At 51.5% G+C, this 17,314-nt stretch overlaps 1 protein-coding gene across 1 annotated transcript; it reads right to left on the bottom strand.

Annotated features, from left to right (window-relative positions):
• Positions 1-822: 822 nt before the first annotated feature.
• On the bottom strand, positions 823-16,907 carry LOC309382408 (mitochondrial import inner membrane translocase subunit TIM44-like; the record flags this gene model as incomplete). The annotated part of the gene is made up of 10 exons (XM_081971927.1): positions 823-1,642; positions 1,873-1,983; positions 3,226-3,315; positions 4,397-4,447; positions 7,451-7,575; positions 8,389-8,481; positions 11,901-11,986; positions 12,843-12,982; positions 14,825-14,974; positions 16,721-16,907. Coding segments are annotated over 10 exons (1,153 nt in total), but the record flags the coding sequence as incomplete, so codon positions are not given.
• Between the last annotated feature and the right edge of the window lie 407 nt (positions 16,908-17,314).

The following is a 17,314-nucleotide window of genomic DNA, read 5'->3' as shown; positions in this document are numbered from 1 at the left end:
CCAATTTAACTGCGGTGATTCACTTAACGAACGTGGCAAGGAAAGCTGTAAAATGGGTCAAAAGCTCACTTAACAAATGTCTCACTTAGCAACATGGTTTTTGGGGGGCCCGTTCCGGTCACTAAGCCACGGACTGCCTGTATTTTGCTCCTCAGGGCAGGATCCATCTCAGGAATCCGAAAATTGGCTGCTGGCCCGGCTACGTTTCAAACCTCCAGGGATGGAGCACACACAACTTCTGGTGGCAGGCAGTTCCACTGGCTAATTGTTCTCACTGTCTGGAAATTTCTCCTCAGTTCTAGGTGTTGTGGCCTGTCAGTCACTGGCCCCTCCAGCAGCCGAATCAGAGGAGGAGGGGTGGGAGTCAGGGTCAGCATCAGGGCAGCCTGAGAGCTCTGAGGGGGGGGGGATGGAGCTGTCCGAGAGAGAGGGGGGTGGGGGAGAGGAGCCTGGGCCTGGGCTGTCCGTCAGCCCTCAGATGGAGAGTCAAGAGCCCCCAGGTCTGGAAGTGGCTGATGAGGAAGAGGAGGAACAGCTGGGCCCAGTGCCTGATGCACAGAAGGCAGAGGAGAGGAGAGCAGTGGAAATCTATGGGCCGGTCCTTGGGACTGAAGAGCCACCGCTGCTAGCGAGGCCCCACCTGAGCTCTGGGGATCAAAGGCAGGGGGCGGAGATGAATAGATGGGGCAGACAACTACTCATCTCCCTGCCGGCCGGCCTTTTTAGCCTGTGGTGGGAGGGGAACCTTTTGCCGGGGCTCCCAACCAAGGAATCCTTGCATTCACTTCAGGGGGTGGGTCGTGTTTGGGTCAGAACAGATATGTGCACACGTGGGGTGGGCTGCATTTTTTTTTAATTTACAGAGGGGAGGGGTAGACCACCTCCCCTTATGGACAGGAGGCCACTGACCCCCTGGCACCCCGCCAAGGGCGCTAAGCCAATTCCAAAACCTGCCAGGGCTGCGGAAAGGGGGGAGGGGTACCGAAGACCCCCAGGTTCCACTCTAAACCTGCTGACATGATGAGAAAATAGCTCCTGGGAGGAAGACCCCCCCCCTCTGCCAGCCTTCCATGCCAAGAGACTTTCCTGCTTTCCTCTCCCGCGTGTGGGTAGGTTGTCCCCCACCCCACCCCGCCCCAAGGCAGCCCTGCTGGGGTCCGCTCAGCCTCTCCACTCAGCTGCAAGGAAAGGACCGTTCCAGAAGCCTCTTCGGAGCGAGACGGAGGGCAGCAAGTTTTCGGAAGAGGCACAACTTTGGCAAAGCGCAGGCCGGAGTCCCGGCAGAAGTCCGTGAGGGCAGGAGGCCCACTGTTGCCCTCATCGTGCTCGGATGCCGGAAAGTCCCAAGTCTGAAGACCAGGAAAACAGCGTCCGGGGTGGGGGTGGGGGTCTCCCAGCATCTACATCCGAGCCAGCGCCCCGGTCCAACCCCGCTGCGCCAAGGGGTCCCTCGTGCTGGACTCTGCGCAGGAAAGGGGGGGAACGCTCTGCAGGATCGCTGCCGAGCCCCCCCGGGGCCAACTCATAGGATCTGCTCGGTGCTGGAGGTAGAAATGTCCAGAAGCCGCCAGGCAGCGTAGGGGTTCAGCTCTTCGGGGTCCCTGCAGAGGGCCCAGACGTACAACATGCGCAGGACTTTCTCCTGAGGGGGGAAGGGGAAGGAAGGGGAGAGGGTTGAAGGCTCTGGAGCCTGTTTCTGCTGGCGCAGCGCTCGGCCCACCCCAGGCGCCAACGACACGAGTGTTGGCCACTCAATGACACCCCTGGCTAATCTTTATCTTCCTTCTCAACCGGGGTTGTTGAAGTTGGCGCCATTCGAATGGTGGACCAGGAAGCCCCCCCCCCCGCCCCCTCTGCGGATAAGCCCCTTACCGGATCTCCTTCCACCACCTCTCCCTTCTGGTTCTTAATCACCATCACCAGCTGAGCCTGGAAGGTGATGACCAGCACGGGGCCCTGCTCCATCATCTTCCCCATCGCCAGCTGAAAAGAGAGGACATTTCAAGGTGCTAGTCCATAAAGTCCCTGTGACTGGTCCAGCACAAGCTACGAAACGCTTTTCAGACACTTAACGTCTGTGGAGATTCTCAGTCATCCGGATCAAAGGTTTGGTTTTTTTCCCCCTAAGAGGCGACTGGGCTTTTCTTTTCTTTTCTTTTTGGTTTCCAAAGGTCACATGATCAAAATCCAGGCGTTTGGCAACAGACTCACACTTATGACCGTTGCTGTGTCCCAGGGTCATGTGATCCCCTTGGGTGACTTTCTGGCAAGCAAAGTCTATGAGGAGGCTGCATTCATTTAAGAACTGTGTTACTCGCTTATCAATTGCAGTGGTTCACTTAACGACAGACAAGAAAGGTTGTTTTATGGGGCGAACTTAACAAATGTCCGGGACAATTTTTCAATGCTTTTTAAAAAAACATTTAGTCTTAAATTATTCAGTTTTTAATGTTTTTATTATATTGATTCAACTGTATAACACAGAGAGCCCCTCTGGGAGGGAGGTGGGGGGAGGGAGGGAGAGAGAGAAGATGATAGATAGATGTATAGATAGATAGATAGATAGATAGATAGATAGATAGATAGATAGATAGATAGATAGATAGATAGATAGATAGATAGACAGATGATAGATAGATAGATAGATAGATAGATAGATAGATAGATAGATAGATATATTGAAGATAGATAATAGATAGATAATAGATAGATAGATAGATAGATAGATAGATAGATAGATAGATAGATAGATAGATAGATAGATAGATAGATAGATAGATACATAGATAGATGATAGATAGATATTAGATGGATGGATGGATGGATGGATGGATGGACGGACAGACAGTTAAGACGCAGATAGATAAGTAGAAAATAGATAGATAGGAAGATGAGATAGACAGATAGACAGACAGAGTGGAGAGCAGCCCTCAGGGCTTTCTTGGGAAGGAAAGATACCTGTGCATGACTTAAGTGATGGGAAAGGTACATAGGAATGTCCTCCCCAAAAAGGCCTAGTGGTGCATCTGCTCCAAAAGGGGGGGGGGGGAAGAGAGAATAAGACCAGGGAAGGTGGGAAGAGAAACCCCCCGAGGGATACCCGGGCGTTGGGGGAAATGACTCCTCCAATGGAGATCCTTTGGGTGCAAAAGAGGGGGGCCTCCGGGAGTCCAAAGTAGCGGTTGGGGATTCGCAAGAGTTCCCTAGTGGGAAGAGGCTACTCACGTCCACATTGTCCACGTCCAGGATTTTGGAGTGGAACTGCAGCCCCATCGCTCTGGCCTGCTGGATGGGGTGGGCCAGCTGGCTGTAGGTCTGAAAGAGAAGAAGGCACCCGTTTAAGAGAGTTCGGTCTCTCGGCCCCAGAGTGGGGGTGTCGCGGGGTGCATGGGGTCGTAAGGAAATCTCTGCAGAAGGGACGACTTGAGTCATTTGTTCCCCAACGGAATCAAGTTCCCAGTCCTTAAGGCTGCGTAGGTTTAGAATCAGGCACCCCAAATCTGCAAATCCTGTGAAATAGTTTCTGGAAGAAAGTAGCATTTAATTTTGGTTCCTAGCCAAAAAAAAAAAAAAAAGCCCATAATGAACAGTGGATTCATTTTACGCCTGTGTTTTGCTTAACGACCACTCCAAAACCCACAAAGATCACCGTTTTAAAGGGAGAAAGAAGCAGAAGCTGCACCCAGAGAGGAGGCTGGGGGAGATGAAGAGGCTGCGTGTCAGAGGAGCTGGGGACAAAGGCAGATGGTGGTCGGGGGGCTATGAGCCAACCTTGCTTTTCGACCCCCACCCCCCCCAAACTCACCCCCCCACACACACTGGCTTTTCTCTGGCCGAAGAGGAAGAGGCTGAAAGGGGACCGCAGAGGGAATCCTCTAAAGCTCAGGTGTATACCTGTACTCAAATTGTTTTTCCCCCCGCACAAGTCACTTTCGGGAAGTGAGGGGAGCCGACTGTCAACTTGTAAAGCTTTTCCATGTCTGTTATCAAGTTGACATTGGAGGAAAGGGGGGAGAGAATTCTACGCATACCTTCAGCTAGAGTCGGATCTCAGATTACTACAGCAGGCTTGTGAGGTGCGAAATTTTACAACCTGCTGCAGCACCTCGTTGGCGAATGTGATTTATGACACAGACTGAAGGGAGAAACAGGGTAAAGTTCAGCCATAATTAAACTGAGGCTAGATCTGACTCCACATGGGTATTGCCGAGATGTTATTCCTAATAAATGACTGTGTTTCCTTTGAAACTTGGCTCAAGCTCGTAAGTTAATTAGGGCATCTTTTGGAAACATAGCATCAGGGCTGAAAAGGGGTGCTGTGGGCTTTTCTCTGGGGCCCCTGAAAGCCTTTCCAATGCTTCCCTTCTCCAGCAGCCGTCGCCCCGCAGAGACTCACCGCTTCGTAGCACCAGTCCTTCAGGATATCCAGGTCTCCGGAGATCATAGCCTATGGAAAGGAAGCAGGAGATGCTTGTCAGGTGTGTGTGTTGTGGGCAGTGGATGGATGGGGAGGGGCACCAGGGGTGGCCTGGGCAAGAAGGAAGGACAAAGCCGGCATGGGAGGAGGTTAAACTAAGTTTGTCTCAATTGAAGTCCCTAGATAGCTGGCTAGTCCCGCCGGGATTTAGAGTGGGATCTCGGGTCCCGAACGGCTCAGACCACGAAAAATCCGCTAAATGTTGGATTCAGAACACATCTTCAGGTGCCGAATAAACACAGCCGCGGCTATTTCCCCTGCCATGGCCTTTTATGCTTCTGGTCACGAACAAATCAGGGGCCGACGGAAGTCCTGGATGGATTACGGTCGGCTCCTGAGGTCCCACTGTAACTCCGACTGCTCCCATTGCATTTAAAATGGGAATCGGACGGAGAGGCTGCAGAGGATCCTGGCGGGGGAGAAAGGAAGGGTCGGAATACCTCCAGCTTCGGCCTCCTGTCATTAAAGGGGGGAACCAAGGGGCAATTTGCTGTACAGGTAGTTCTCAATGTACGACCACAAATGAGCCCAAAATTTCTGTTGTAAAGTGAGACATTCGTTATGTGTGTTTTGGCCCATTTCATGAACTTCCTTGCCTCCGTTGTTCAATTAAACACTACAGTGGATACGTTGGTCACCCGGTTGTTAAGTGAATCTGGCTTCTGCGTGGACTTCGCGGGTGAAGTCGTTTGATCACCTGATCCTGGGGGGACGCTGCAAAGGTTGTAACTGTGAGAAACGGTCCCGAGTCCCTGAATGAACTGTTGTAAATTGAGGACTACCTGTGCATGGCGGGAAATTAGGAGGGGTGGTGGAATTGACAGTTGAAAAAGAAGAGAATCCGGTTCGCGCTGGCATATTGACACCTTCAAGGCCGTCGCCCCAAGAGTGGAATTTCAGCAACCCAAACACTTCCACATTTCCCAAAACGTATTGGCGGTGCGGGATTGGCTATGCTCAAACGGGCCATGGAGGGAGGGAGGGCTCAGGGACATCAGAGGTTCTAGCTGTGTCTTGGCACGGTTATTTTAGATTTTGTCATAAATAAGTGTCATTCCCCTCCACCCCCAAGTCCTTTTTTTCTGGGCAACGCAACATCACAACATAACCAGGGCGTCACGGAGCAGTTTTCCCCAGCCAATTGACCTCCAGATGCAAGGTTCGGGTCATGTTTCAGGAGGGCTGGTTTTGATGCTGGAGAAGGCAGAAGATTGACTCTTGTGCTTTGGTCTTGTCCTATATTATTTTCAGCTGGAAGCCACGGGATTATTAAGATTCAGGATGGATTGCCGGAGGTGGGAATGCGCTTTTTTTCATGCTTACAATGCAGCATTTGGAAACTATGAAATGTGTATTATTTTGGGGGGGGGGGTGAAGGGGGATGAAAATCAAACCTGGAAGGACAAACCTCTCTCTAATGTGCAGCAATGATCCTTCCTTTTTTTTTTTTACAAACTCTTGAATCCTTTATTCTTAATTAAGTTTCTATGACTATCAAGCATCTCTAGGGCAGTGTTTTTCAACCACTGTTCCGCGGCACACTAGTGTGCCGCGAGATGTTGCCTGGTGTGCCGTGGGAAAAATTGAAAAATTCAAGAGAATTACTTTATATATAGTTAATATAGGCACAGAGTTAAATTTTTTAACATTTTTAATGGTGGTGTGCCTCGTGATTTTTTTCATGAAACAAGTGTGCCTTTGCCCAAAAAAGGTTGAAAAACACTGCTCTAGGGGATCAGAATGGGGCCGATCTGACAGGAGGAAGACAGAGGATCCCCCTGCTCTAAGAGGCCTCTGAGGAAGACCCCGGCACCCCCCTCCCTCCAAGGAGTCACGGAGGAGGCACCAATGGCTGCTCGGGTCAAACGCTCTCCTATTCTTTTCATTCTAGGGGTATTTCATGACTATTGGTTTTAACGACTATTCAAAGTTGCAATGGAACTGAAAAACGGGACTCGCCACAGGTCCTCCCGCTTATGACCGCTGCAGTCGGAACCGCTGGTGGTCAGTGGTTCCGACAGGCGAGGCTGACGGTCGGCTGCAAGAATCGGCATTCTTTGCTGCGATTTGACAAGGCAGTCCTTGGCTTACGGCCACAATTGTTCAGTGGGTTTTTCCTCCACTTTGTGACCTTCCCCGACACAGCCGTTAAGTGAATCGCTGCCCCTGTTCAATTAATAACGAGGTGGTTGTGTGGATCTGGCTTCCCACCCATTGGTTGCAAAAGAGGACTCCAGACACCACCACCCTGGGACACTGCGACCGTCGTAAGTGTGAGTCACTAGCCAAGCATCTGCATTTGAATCACGTAATCACAGGGATGCTGGAAAGATCAGAACTGCAAAAAAGGTCCCAAGTCACTTTTTTTTCCAGGGCCCTTGTTAAATTTGAACAGTCGCTAAATGAACTGTCGTAATTCAAGGACTACCTGTATTTCTGCTCCTACAGGGGGTCAGGCCTGGAAGGCTCCTTTTGCATTGGGCCTCCAGACCTGCCACGCTCAATGCTGTGGGGAATGAGGGGGGGGGCAGAAGGGGGGTTATATGGAGTATGGGAGACAGTCAAAAGAACTTTCCTTTCCCAGAGAGTCAAGGACATCTTGCCCTGCGTCTGGAGTGGGGTGACTGGGAGGCATCTCCAGTTGGGACGGTGCATGGATTGGGGCCACGGGATGGACACGTGGGAGCAGGGGAAGGGGTTTGGGCTTTCCTCTGGGTGGGGAAACCCTGGGAGCTTTCAGATTCCCAGATGTGCCAATGTGACATCCCCTAATAAAATGGGACTTTGAGGGGTTTCTAGCTTGGGAGCCTTCTTGCATTGGGGGTCTTACTTGGAAGCCTGACGCAGGGTTTGAAAGGCAGGAAGCCTCAAGCTCTGAAGAGCTGGCCAGGGGTCCTGCCTGACCCCTTTCTCCTCCGCTACCCCCGTGGGCTTCTTGGGGGGGGGCCTCCCTCTCCCACCTCCCCCACCTACCTCCAGAACGTTGGGGATGATGTCGGCCTGACACTGCTTGAGGAAGTGGTCCTTGTCGAAGTTGGGGTCCACGCGCAGGATCTCCGTCAGGACCTCGGACATCTCTGTCTTGGAGAAGAGACCCCCTGCCGGAGCGAGAGAGGGGACGGCTAAGCAGGGAGGAGGGGAGGGGGACCCCAGGGCTTCCCACCCAGCCCTGCAGGGACGGCTCAAGGGCAGCTTGGCTCAACAGAGGCCAAGAAGGGGCAAGAGTCCATCTCTCGCGGGGCAGCAGGGACCACCAACGCCCCCAGATCTGTCTTCGCCAGTGTTTCTCAACTGTGGCCCCTTTAAGATCTGTGGACTTCAATATCCAGAATCCTCCAGTCAGCTATGACCCCAGGTCTGTTTTCACCAGTGTTTGTGGCCCCTTTTTAAGATAGGTGGACTTCAACTCCCAGAATCCTCCAGCCAGCATAGTCCATCTTAAAGGGGCCATCGGCTGACTGGAGGATTCTGGGCGTCAAAGTCCACAGATCTTAAAGGGACCACAGTCGGGAACAAGTGGTCTTCCCTCTGGCTGAATCAACCAATCTACAAGCCCCAATCCAGACTCTGATTTTGGGACCGTCCCCGTGTTGTGACCTTCATGAAATTAAAAGCCCCTTGTCACAACTGATGGGGGGTCTGTAGTTTTGACCCCGGGACATTTGCAACCGTTGTAAGTGTCTGAATCTGGATCAGCAGACCGCAGGCATCCTGCAATGGTCATCCAGTACGAGAAATGATTGACAGTTCAATGCTGGTGTAATTTTGGTCACTAAATGAACCATTGTCAAGCAATTTTGGAAACCTTGCCTTGGTTACAGGGAGACTCGTTTTTCGCCCCACAGGGTCCTGCCAACGGCTGGCCAGAAATGTCCCCCGCCCAACAGAGGGGAAAAAAAAGGGAGACACACCTATGAAGTCGGTCACTTTGTCCGTCATGACGCGTGAGGCCCGGATGAGGGCGTTGTCACTCTCGTCGTATTTCATCTTCATTTCAAAAAAACCTAAGAAGACGGAAAGAGACCTTTGGAAGAATGAAGACGGAGACCCCTGGGAAACGAGGAGGGGGTCAATTTAGTTTCCTAGAGCCGGGATGGCGAATCCGTGGCACGCGGGCCAGAAGTGCCAGGCAGAGCCATCTCTCCGGGCATGCCAGCCCTCACCTGTTGCTCTTCTGGGTTCTGGCGCGAGCACATGCCCGTTGGCCAGCTGGTCTTCGTACACAGGGGCACACGCACCAGAAACCAGAACAGTGACAGGCGTGTAGGCGCATGCTGGAAACTGGAAGTTCAGCTTCCCGGCATGAGCCCTGGGGAACTGCTCTTCCGATTTGTGGCGCTCCAGCATGTGTGCACCGGTGAGAGAAATCAGGTTATTCATGTAAAAGAAAAGAACCTGACCGACTCCATCTTACACTTTACATAACAGAAGAGGCGTCAGTTTCAAGATGCTAACGTAAGGAGAAAGATTGTCATATTATATGCTTGTGATTTCCTAAAATGGTGGGAAGCGATTGGGGGATTTTTCCACTGAGGGGATTTTTGGGCTGGAAACTGTTTAATGAGTTGCCAAGACATTGTACAATACGCACTGCGTAATTCAACCTTGTGTAAGACTGACACGTAAGGAAGTGGACTGTCACCCCGACATCGCATTTAAACCCTGCATCGAGAGCTGTCTGACGTTCTCCTTCTCTCTTTCATGATTGAGAATCCTTTTGCAAAACCTTATCTGAAATAAATACGCTTTCTATAGCTTATTATGGTCTCCTTGCTCCCTGTTCTTGTATGAGATAGAGATTTCTCTTCTCACAACTGGGGAGTTGCTCTTCCCGTTTCCGGCACTCCCGTTTCGACACTCGGCGACGGAAAGATTCACCAACACTGTCCTAGACTTTTCAAAACGAGGTGAAATAGCACAGGGGTGTCAAAATCAAGGCCCGCGGGCCGGATGAGGCCCATGACATGGTTGGGTCCGGCCTGCAGGGCCATCCTGGGAAATGTAAGGTGCCATCCCATGTCGCTTCGGCCCGGTCTGCCCAATGCAAAGAGGAAACATTCCAACAGTTTGAGGAGGGGCATCAACCTGGCCACACCCCTCCAGATCCACCGAGGTCAACCAGAGCCCCCGTGTGGCCTTCAATGAAATTGCATTTGACACCCCTGAAATAGCACAAAAGATTCTTTAGAGTCGACCGGAGACTTCAGATCTGGGGTCCCCCAACCCCTGAGTCGCAGCCCACTCCTGGGCCGCAGTTCACCTGGGACTGGGCCGCACAAGCGGCGGCCTCTCACACTCACAGCTCCTCATGATCACTTGTACCAATGGAGCTGTGCACACTGGCGCTCATGTCCCTGCCACTCACAAAAAACCACCACCCCTCTCTCCCCCCCACCTTGTGGCCAGGCCACTAAGCCAGAAAGGTTGGGGGGGGGCTGCTTCAGGTCATGTTTTAGGAGGGCTGGTTTTGATGCTGGAGAAGACAGGAGATTGACTCATGTACTTTGGTCTTGTCCTATATTATTTTCAGCTGGAAGCCACGGGATTATTAAGATTTGGGATAGACAGCCATAGGTGGAAAAGTGTCTTTTTCATGCTTAACAATGCAGCATTTGGAAACTATGAAATATATATTATTTTTTTGGGAGGGGGGACGGGAATCAAATCTGGAAGGACAAAGCGCTGTCTAATGTGCAACTATGATCCAAGGTCATCTTTTGTCTCCGCACCTTGACACCTGAACGGCACCAGCGGGGTGGAGTTGTCGGGGTTGAAGAAGAAGATTGGACCATGTGATGGATTTATGGGAGTGGGCATAAGATTATGAACTTTCAACTGGGTGGAATTCCAGGAAGAAAAATCAGAGTTGGAATTTCACAGATGTGCCAACATGTCTGCTTTATTAAATTGGAGCTTTAAGGATAACTCAGCCTTGGACTGTGATTTATTTCTGCATGATATTTGGAACGCTGACATTATACCAGCTCTGATTCATTTCCTGAAATTCCACCCAGTTGAAAGTTCATGATCTTATGCCCACTCCCATAAATCCATCACATGGTCCAATCTTCTTCTTCGACCCCGACAACTCCACCCAGCTGGTTCCAGTCAGGTGCAGAGGTGCGGAGACAAAAGATGACCTTGAGCTTCTAGAAAGGAATGACAACAACACATTCCACAATCCTACTCCTTTCTATTCTCCCCCTCCCAACTACTACACTAATGAAACAGCATAATGAAATAAGAGAGAGTGTGGCAGGTCAAAGATCCTAAAAGGAATATAATTGCAGGCCTGACATTTAATACTTTTAAAAAAACATCTCTTGAATTCTTTATTTTTAATTAAATTTATACGCTGCCTGTCTCATTATCAAGCAACTGGGCAGTCTTACAATGTCTCAAACAGCAAATAGAGCGTTAAAAACATTAAGATTTGGGGCATTAAAAATTAAGCATTTTTTAACAATATTTGTGATTTCTGCTGATTGTTCAGTTTCCTAACCGTAAAATTATCTGAAAAGGCTCCCTAAGCAGAATTATTCATTTATTTTACTTCTGAAATGTATTTGCTGCTCTTCTTGTTTTGAAGTTGTCAGAGTATGAATATTGATAGACTGGAATAGACATGGCAATAGGTCAGCCAATGGGGACTGTTTGGAAACTAAAACATTTGTCAGGCCTACAAGCCATTAATAAATTGGACTTTTGAGTAATCGTTTGCCTCGGACTCTGTTTTAGTTTTGGATGCTATTTGGAACGCTGACAACAGTATTTGCTGGAGACAGCTAGGAGCCTGAGCGTGGCTCAGCTCTGTAGCTCTGAGTCTGTGCTGAGCTCAAAACTAGTCTGCTGCTCTGAACTGAAACTGAAACTGTTCCCTGCTGCCCCGGCCTGTGTTTGTACCTATTTACAATCTCTCCTCTCTACTATGTGGGAGAAACCTGTTTGGGTATTGTATACTTATTTCATGTGTTATATTATATGTAAAGAGAAGTTAATGAGTCCTGCTGAATCAGTTACTTGGGTGTGCTTTCTGGATGTCGTTGCCGCAACAAACTCTGAAAGAAGTGACTCTGGGTGATGGAGAGGAGGAAAGGGGAGGGAACCTACAAAGCTTACTGCACTATACCTTCCATGTCCGAAGCACTGAAGCGCTTCCAGGTTGAAAGATTAGCCAGGGACATCAACATTGTCCAGGGAATGCCGGGTGGGGGGTATTCCTTTCCTGTCCCTATTAGGCTGCCCTCCAAAGTGGTGCCCATCTATCGACTCGTGGTTGCCCGCTTTCAAACCGCTGAATCAGCAGGAGCTGGAGCGAGTGACAGGCACTTGCCTCGTCCTGTAGCAGCAACCGGGTCTCGAGCCGACCAATTGTCAGCCCTGTACCCTAACCACGTGGCCCACTGCAAACCCATATACATACGGTTGAAAACCACGTTGTTGTCCTTGAACTCCTTCCACTGCTGGTACCACTTGGAGTCCTTGTGTAGGACCATGCCCATCGCTTGTCTGGAGGGGCCAAAAGAGGGAAATTAGGGAAAGAGGCCGGCGTGTCCCCCTACTTGACCCCATCACTGATTCTCCACACGTGGGGAAGGAGAGCTTTTTTCGGCTCCCGTGGAACAAATCCTCGCAGTCAACCGTCCGCACAGCCCCAGGAAGAGGAAGGCAGATGAAGGCCAGGGCTTTCCTAGTTCCAATTGAAGATGGCCAGGAAGTAAACTGGGGTGTTTGTGTGTGAGGGGAGGGCTTCCAAAGGGGAACATGCCCTCTGTCCCTTTATGAGTCAGAGAGGGGGGGGAGGGAGAGAGGGAGGGAGAGAGGGAGGGAGAGAGGTGGAGCCTGGGCCCTCAGCTAGAGAGTCAAGAGCCCCCAGGTCTGGAGGTGGCTGATGATGAAGAGGAGGAACAGCTGGGTCCAGTGCCTGATGCACAGGTGCGCAGAGGAAAGAAGAACAGTGGAAATCTATGGGATGGTCCTTGGGACGGAACAGCCACCGCTGCTAGTGAAGCCCCACCCTATCTCTGGGGATAAAAGTCAGGGGGGAAGAGATGAATAGATATGGCAGACAGCCATTCATCCCCCTCCTGGACAGACTTGTCAGCCTGCGGTGAGAGAGAAACGTTTTGCCAGGACTGCCAGCACTCCTAACCAAGGAAACATTGGTTTAACTACAGAGGGTTGGTCGTGTTTGAGGAGCTGGGTCAGAACACATTTTGCCTCTCCTGGTGCTTCAGCTGCAGCCCTGGCTGGGGAAGAGGCATCGCCTGGCCAAGGTTCCTTTCCTGCCCCCCACCCCCACCCCATAGCAAGCTGCCCAGTCCAGGAGCCCCCTGGGAAGGCCGGTCCCAGTTCCGACACTCACTCGTTGGCTTCGAATATCCGCTCGTCTTTCAGGCTTTCGCCGGCAAATTCGGTCCTTTTCCGGAGTCTCTCTGGACGCCTGTAAGGGCCCGTCTGACCCAGCACGCTCTCGTCAATCTCCTTCCGGACGGTCTCCATGCCCTGGGAAGGGAAGAGCTGGTACATGTCACAGGGGGCATGCAGAGCCATATTTGATGGCACACCAGCTGATTTTTCCCCCTTCCGGAGAGCCAAGGGAGGCCCTTTTCGCTATTCCCATGCTTTAGGAAAGCCTCTGGAGCCTGGGGAGGGGTCGTGCGCGCATGCGCCGGGGAGTCATGCAGGAATGCGCAGGTGGGCAGGGAGGGGTGAGAGGGCATACACAGATGTGCAATAGCACATGAACGTAATTTTGCCACGCCATAAGAAAAAGGTTTGCCATCCCTGCCCTGGGAGAGACGCCTGGTGGGACCCAGACCTTCTCCGTGGTGGGTCCCTCTCTCTGATTGATCATCCACCCCCCCCCACGCCCCCGGAGGTTAGACTGGGCCTCACCCTGACACTCTTTCGGAAGGCCCTGAAGACGCGGCTCTGTTAGAGAGCCCGGGGAACCCAGAGTGGGATGGAGCCCACTGCTTGTGTGTGTTATTATTTTTATCTTTCTTTCACAGGGTTTTTATATCCTTGTAAGCCGCCTTGAGTCACCATGGGCAAGCAGGAGGCGATATAAATCTTCTAAAAGAAATGAAATAAAATAAAATGCGTCCACCAGAAGAGGAAGCTGTTGCTGCTCACACTGTGGCGTTCTGAAAGAGCTGTAGCTTTCGAGTAGTCTTCAAGGGCAGCCCCGTGTGGGAGTGGATTGCAGTAGCCCAGCCGTGACCATCTGCAGGCCTTTTCCTCGTTGAGGAAAAGGTCCCCATGGTGGCCAGACAGACCTCTGCAAAGGGAGCTGACCTTACAGCCTGATGGCCCAAAAATGGACTCCGGCTGTGCCCTGGCCTGGACACTTCGGATGCCTCTGGAGAGGAGTTAAGAAGAGGGGGGGGGGATTCAGTCGGGATTCAGTCGGTTCGGGGGGACCAGGTGCTAATTTTATAACTGGTTCGCCGAACTGGTAGTTGCAAAGACTGGCTGGCCCCGCCCACTGCTCCTCTCCCTTCACAGGACTCTCCACGTGGCCCATTTCGGATGCCAGGTAAGCCCAGGGCAGAGGTGGGTTCCAGATTGGTTGCAACAGGGCCCGGTGTCCACATGAATGCGGAGCACCGTACTGGAATGGTACCCAGTGCTCCGGGCAGGCACCGGTACGCCCGTACCGGGACATACCGCCTGCAAACCACCACTGGTGCAGGGCCTGCCCGGAGGCTCAGGGAGCTGCTTAGCAGGGTGGGCGGGGCCAGTCAGTCCTTGCACTACTAGTTTGGCGAACCAGATATAAAATTAACATCCGGTTTGCCTGAACCAGCCCAAACCGACTGAATCCCACTCCTGTTCTTAACTCCTCCCCAAACACGTGTGAAGACTCCAGGCCGGGGCACAGCGGGTCCATTTCCAGCCTCCGGAGCCTGAAGGAGGCCATTTTTGCCCTCCTGAAGGCTCAAGGAAAAAGCCTACAGAGCCTGGGAGAGGTGAAAATGCCCCCCCACCAACTGCTGTGGTGCAGGAGGCCGAGTAGGCCACGCCCACCATGGCCACGCCCACCCAGCAACCAGGCAGAGAAGCGTTTGCTCACATTTTTCAATCCCACCCCTGGTTAAGAACCCCCAGATCAACCCTCTGCCTGACCTCCCCAGGCAGCTCTGGAGAGACTCATGCCCGGTCCTTGGAGCCCTTCTGAGAGCCAACACGAGGCAAAGGAAAGACACCAAACAATGCCAAGAAGGAAGAGGAAAGCTGATCAGGAAACCGGGAAAAGGGACCACAGAGAAACCCAGCCTGAGCCAACTCTCCTGCCCTCCACAGAGGAGCCGGACCTGGGTCGGCCGAAGGAAGGGGACTTGCCTGTGAAATGGCCTTGAATGCTGCAGTCCGGCCCAGCTTTTCTCCTCCCTTGGAGACAGATTCCGCCGACTGCTTCGCCGTTTTGGCCGCTTCCTCCATGCCTTCCTTGATCTTCCGGCCAATCTCACTCTTGCTGACTTCATCTATGCTCTGCGACCCAGGGGGGTGGGGGGGAGGAAGAAGAACAGAAGGGTTGGAAGGGGCCTTGGAGGTCTTCTAGTCCAACCCCCTGCTTAGGCAGGAAACCCTACACCACTCCAGACAGATGGTAATCCAATATCTTCTTAAAAATTAGCAGTGTTGGAGCATTCACCACCTCTGGTGGCAAGCTGTTTCCCTGGTTAACTGTTCTCACTGTCAGGATTTTTTTCCTTATTTCTAGGTTGAATCTCTCTCCTTGATCAGCTTCCATCCATTATTCCTTGTCTGGCCTTTGGGTGCTTTAGAAAACAGCTTCACCCCCTCCTCTCTGTGGCAGCCCCTCACTCAAATATTGGAAGGCTGATATCATTTATATAACAGAATATCAAGAGTTGGAAGGGACCTCAGAGGTCTTCTAGTCCAACCCACTGCCTAGGCAGGAAGCCCTATACCGTTTCAGGCAAATGGCTATCCAACATCTTCTTAAAGACTTCCAATGTTGGGGCATTCACAACTTCTGGAGGCAACTTCTGTTCCACCGATTAATTGTTCTAACTGTCAGGAAGTTTCTCCTCAGTTCTAAGTTGCTTCTCTCCTTGATTAGTTTCCACCCATTGCTTCTTGTTCTGTCCACAGGTGCCTTGGAGAATAGCTTGACTCCCTCTTCTTTGTGGCAACCCCTGAGATATTGGAAGACTGCTATCATGTCTCCCCTAGTCCTTCTTTCTATTAAACTAGACATACCCAGTTCCTGCAAACCTTATTTATATGTTTTAGCCTCCAGTCCCCTAATCCTCTTTCTTGCTCTTCTCTGCACTCTTTCTAGAGACTGTGGTGACCAAAACTAGATGCAGAATTCCAGTTTTCCTCCTCTAGTTTCCCATTATTTTCATTTTCTTTTATATTCTGATAAACTAATTGAAAAATTTCAACCCTAAAAGGAAGGAGGCTGACTCTCAGAGGAATCAGCACGGACTCCTTTACTCTCAGCCTCCAGAGAGCTGCCAGCCCACCAAGTGGAATACACCAGCGCTCTGAGCGCTCCGGAGAGCATTCCTGGCTTAGCACTTAGATTTATATACCTCTTTCTTAGTGCTTTTACAGCCCCCCCTAAGTGGTTTACAGAGCCAGCCTCTTTGTTGAGTCAGGACCCAACAATCTGGGTCCTCATTTTAGCCACCTTGGAAGGACGGAAGGCTGAGTCAGGATTGAGTCAGTCAGGATTGAACACCTGGCTGTGGGCAGAGTTAGCCTGCAATGCTGCATTCTAACCACTGCGCAACCATGGCCCTTCCTTTCTTCCTCCCTCCCTCTCTTCCTTCCTCTCATTCCAATCTCCTCCCTATTTCCTCCCTTCCTGTCCCTTCTTTCCTCATTCCCATCCCCCCTCCCTCCCTTCTGTGCTTCCTTCCTCTCATTCCCATCTTCCTTCCTTCCGTCCTTTCTTCCTTCCTTCCTCTCATTCCTTCCTTCCTTCACACTTAGACTTATATACCGCTTCACAGTGCTTCACAACCTCTCTAAGTAGTTTATAGAGTCAGCCTCTTGTCCCCATCAATCTGGGTCCTCCTTTTACCAAACTCGGAAGGACGGAAGGCTGAGTCAACCTTGAGCCTGGTGAGATTTGATCTGCCAAATCGCAGGCAGCTGGCAGAAATCAGCAGAAGTCGCCTGCAGTACTGCACTCTAACCACTGGACCTCCGTGGCTCTGCTGGAGAAGGATGACCGGAAGGACGGGTCTCTATGGTTCTTACCTCTTTGACAGTGCCACTGAGTTCTCCTAGTTTCTTCTTAAGCACTTCCGAGGTCTTGACGGTTTCAGACTCGATGGTTTTCTGCAAGGAGGAAGCAGAAGTTGGTGTCGCAGAGAGGGAGAAGTTAATTCCCTTCTCAACCCACGCCAGCCCCGCGATTAAGTTCTTTTGAAGGGACCACCGTCTCCTGATGATCCACAACAGCTCCAGTCTCAGAATTTCATGTGTAAATCAGGATCGGCCTCCGATCTCTCAGGCGGCTCTGAACGGTGGGGCTGGTGGGTGGGTTTGTCACTTAAGGGGAGGGGAGGGGACCTTCAGCCCACCCACCCCCACCCCCCGCAACACAAGAGAGCTTTAATAGAAACTGCAGGGTGAAAACTCTTCAGCAAATGTCCCTCAACTGAAAGGAGAATATTTGCAGCTCAGGGGGGAGAGGAGGGGTCTGCAACCTTAAACACTCAAAGAGCCATTTGGACCAGTTTCCCACGGAAAACACAGGGAGCTACAAAACCTGGGTGGGCGTGGCCAACACTCATCCCCACCCAATAACATGACTGTCTCTCCTTCTCTCTCTCTCTCTCTCTCTCCCCC

Source organism: Natrix helvetica, assembly GCF_964273705.1.
Source record: "Natrix helvetica genome assembly, contig: HAP1_SCAFFOLD_379, whole genome shotgun sequence".
NCBI lineage: Eukaryota > Metazoa > Chordata > Lepidosauria > Squamata > Natricidae > Natrix > Natrix helvetica.
Note: the sequence above shows the minus strand (reverse complement) of the source record. Positions and strands in the feature narration are given on the sequence as shown.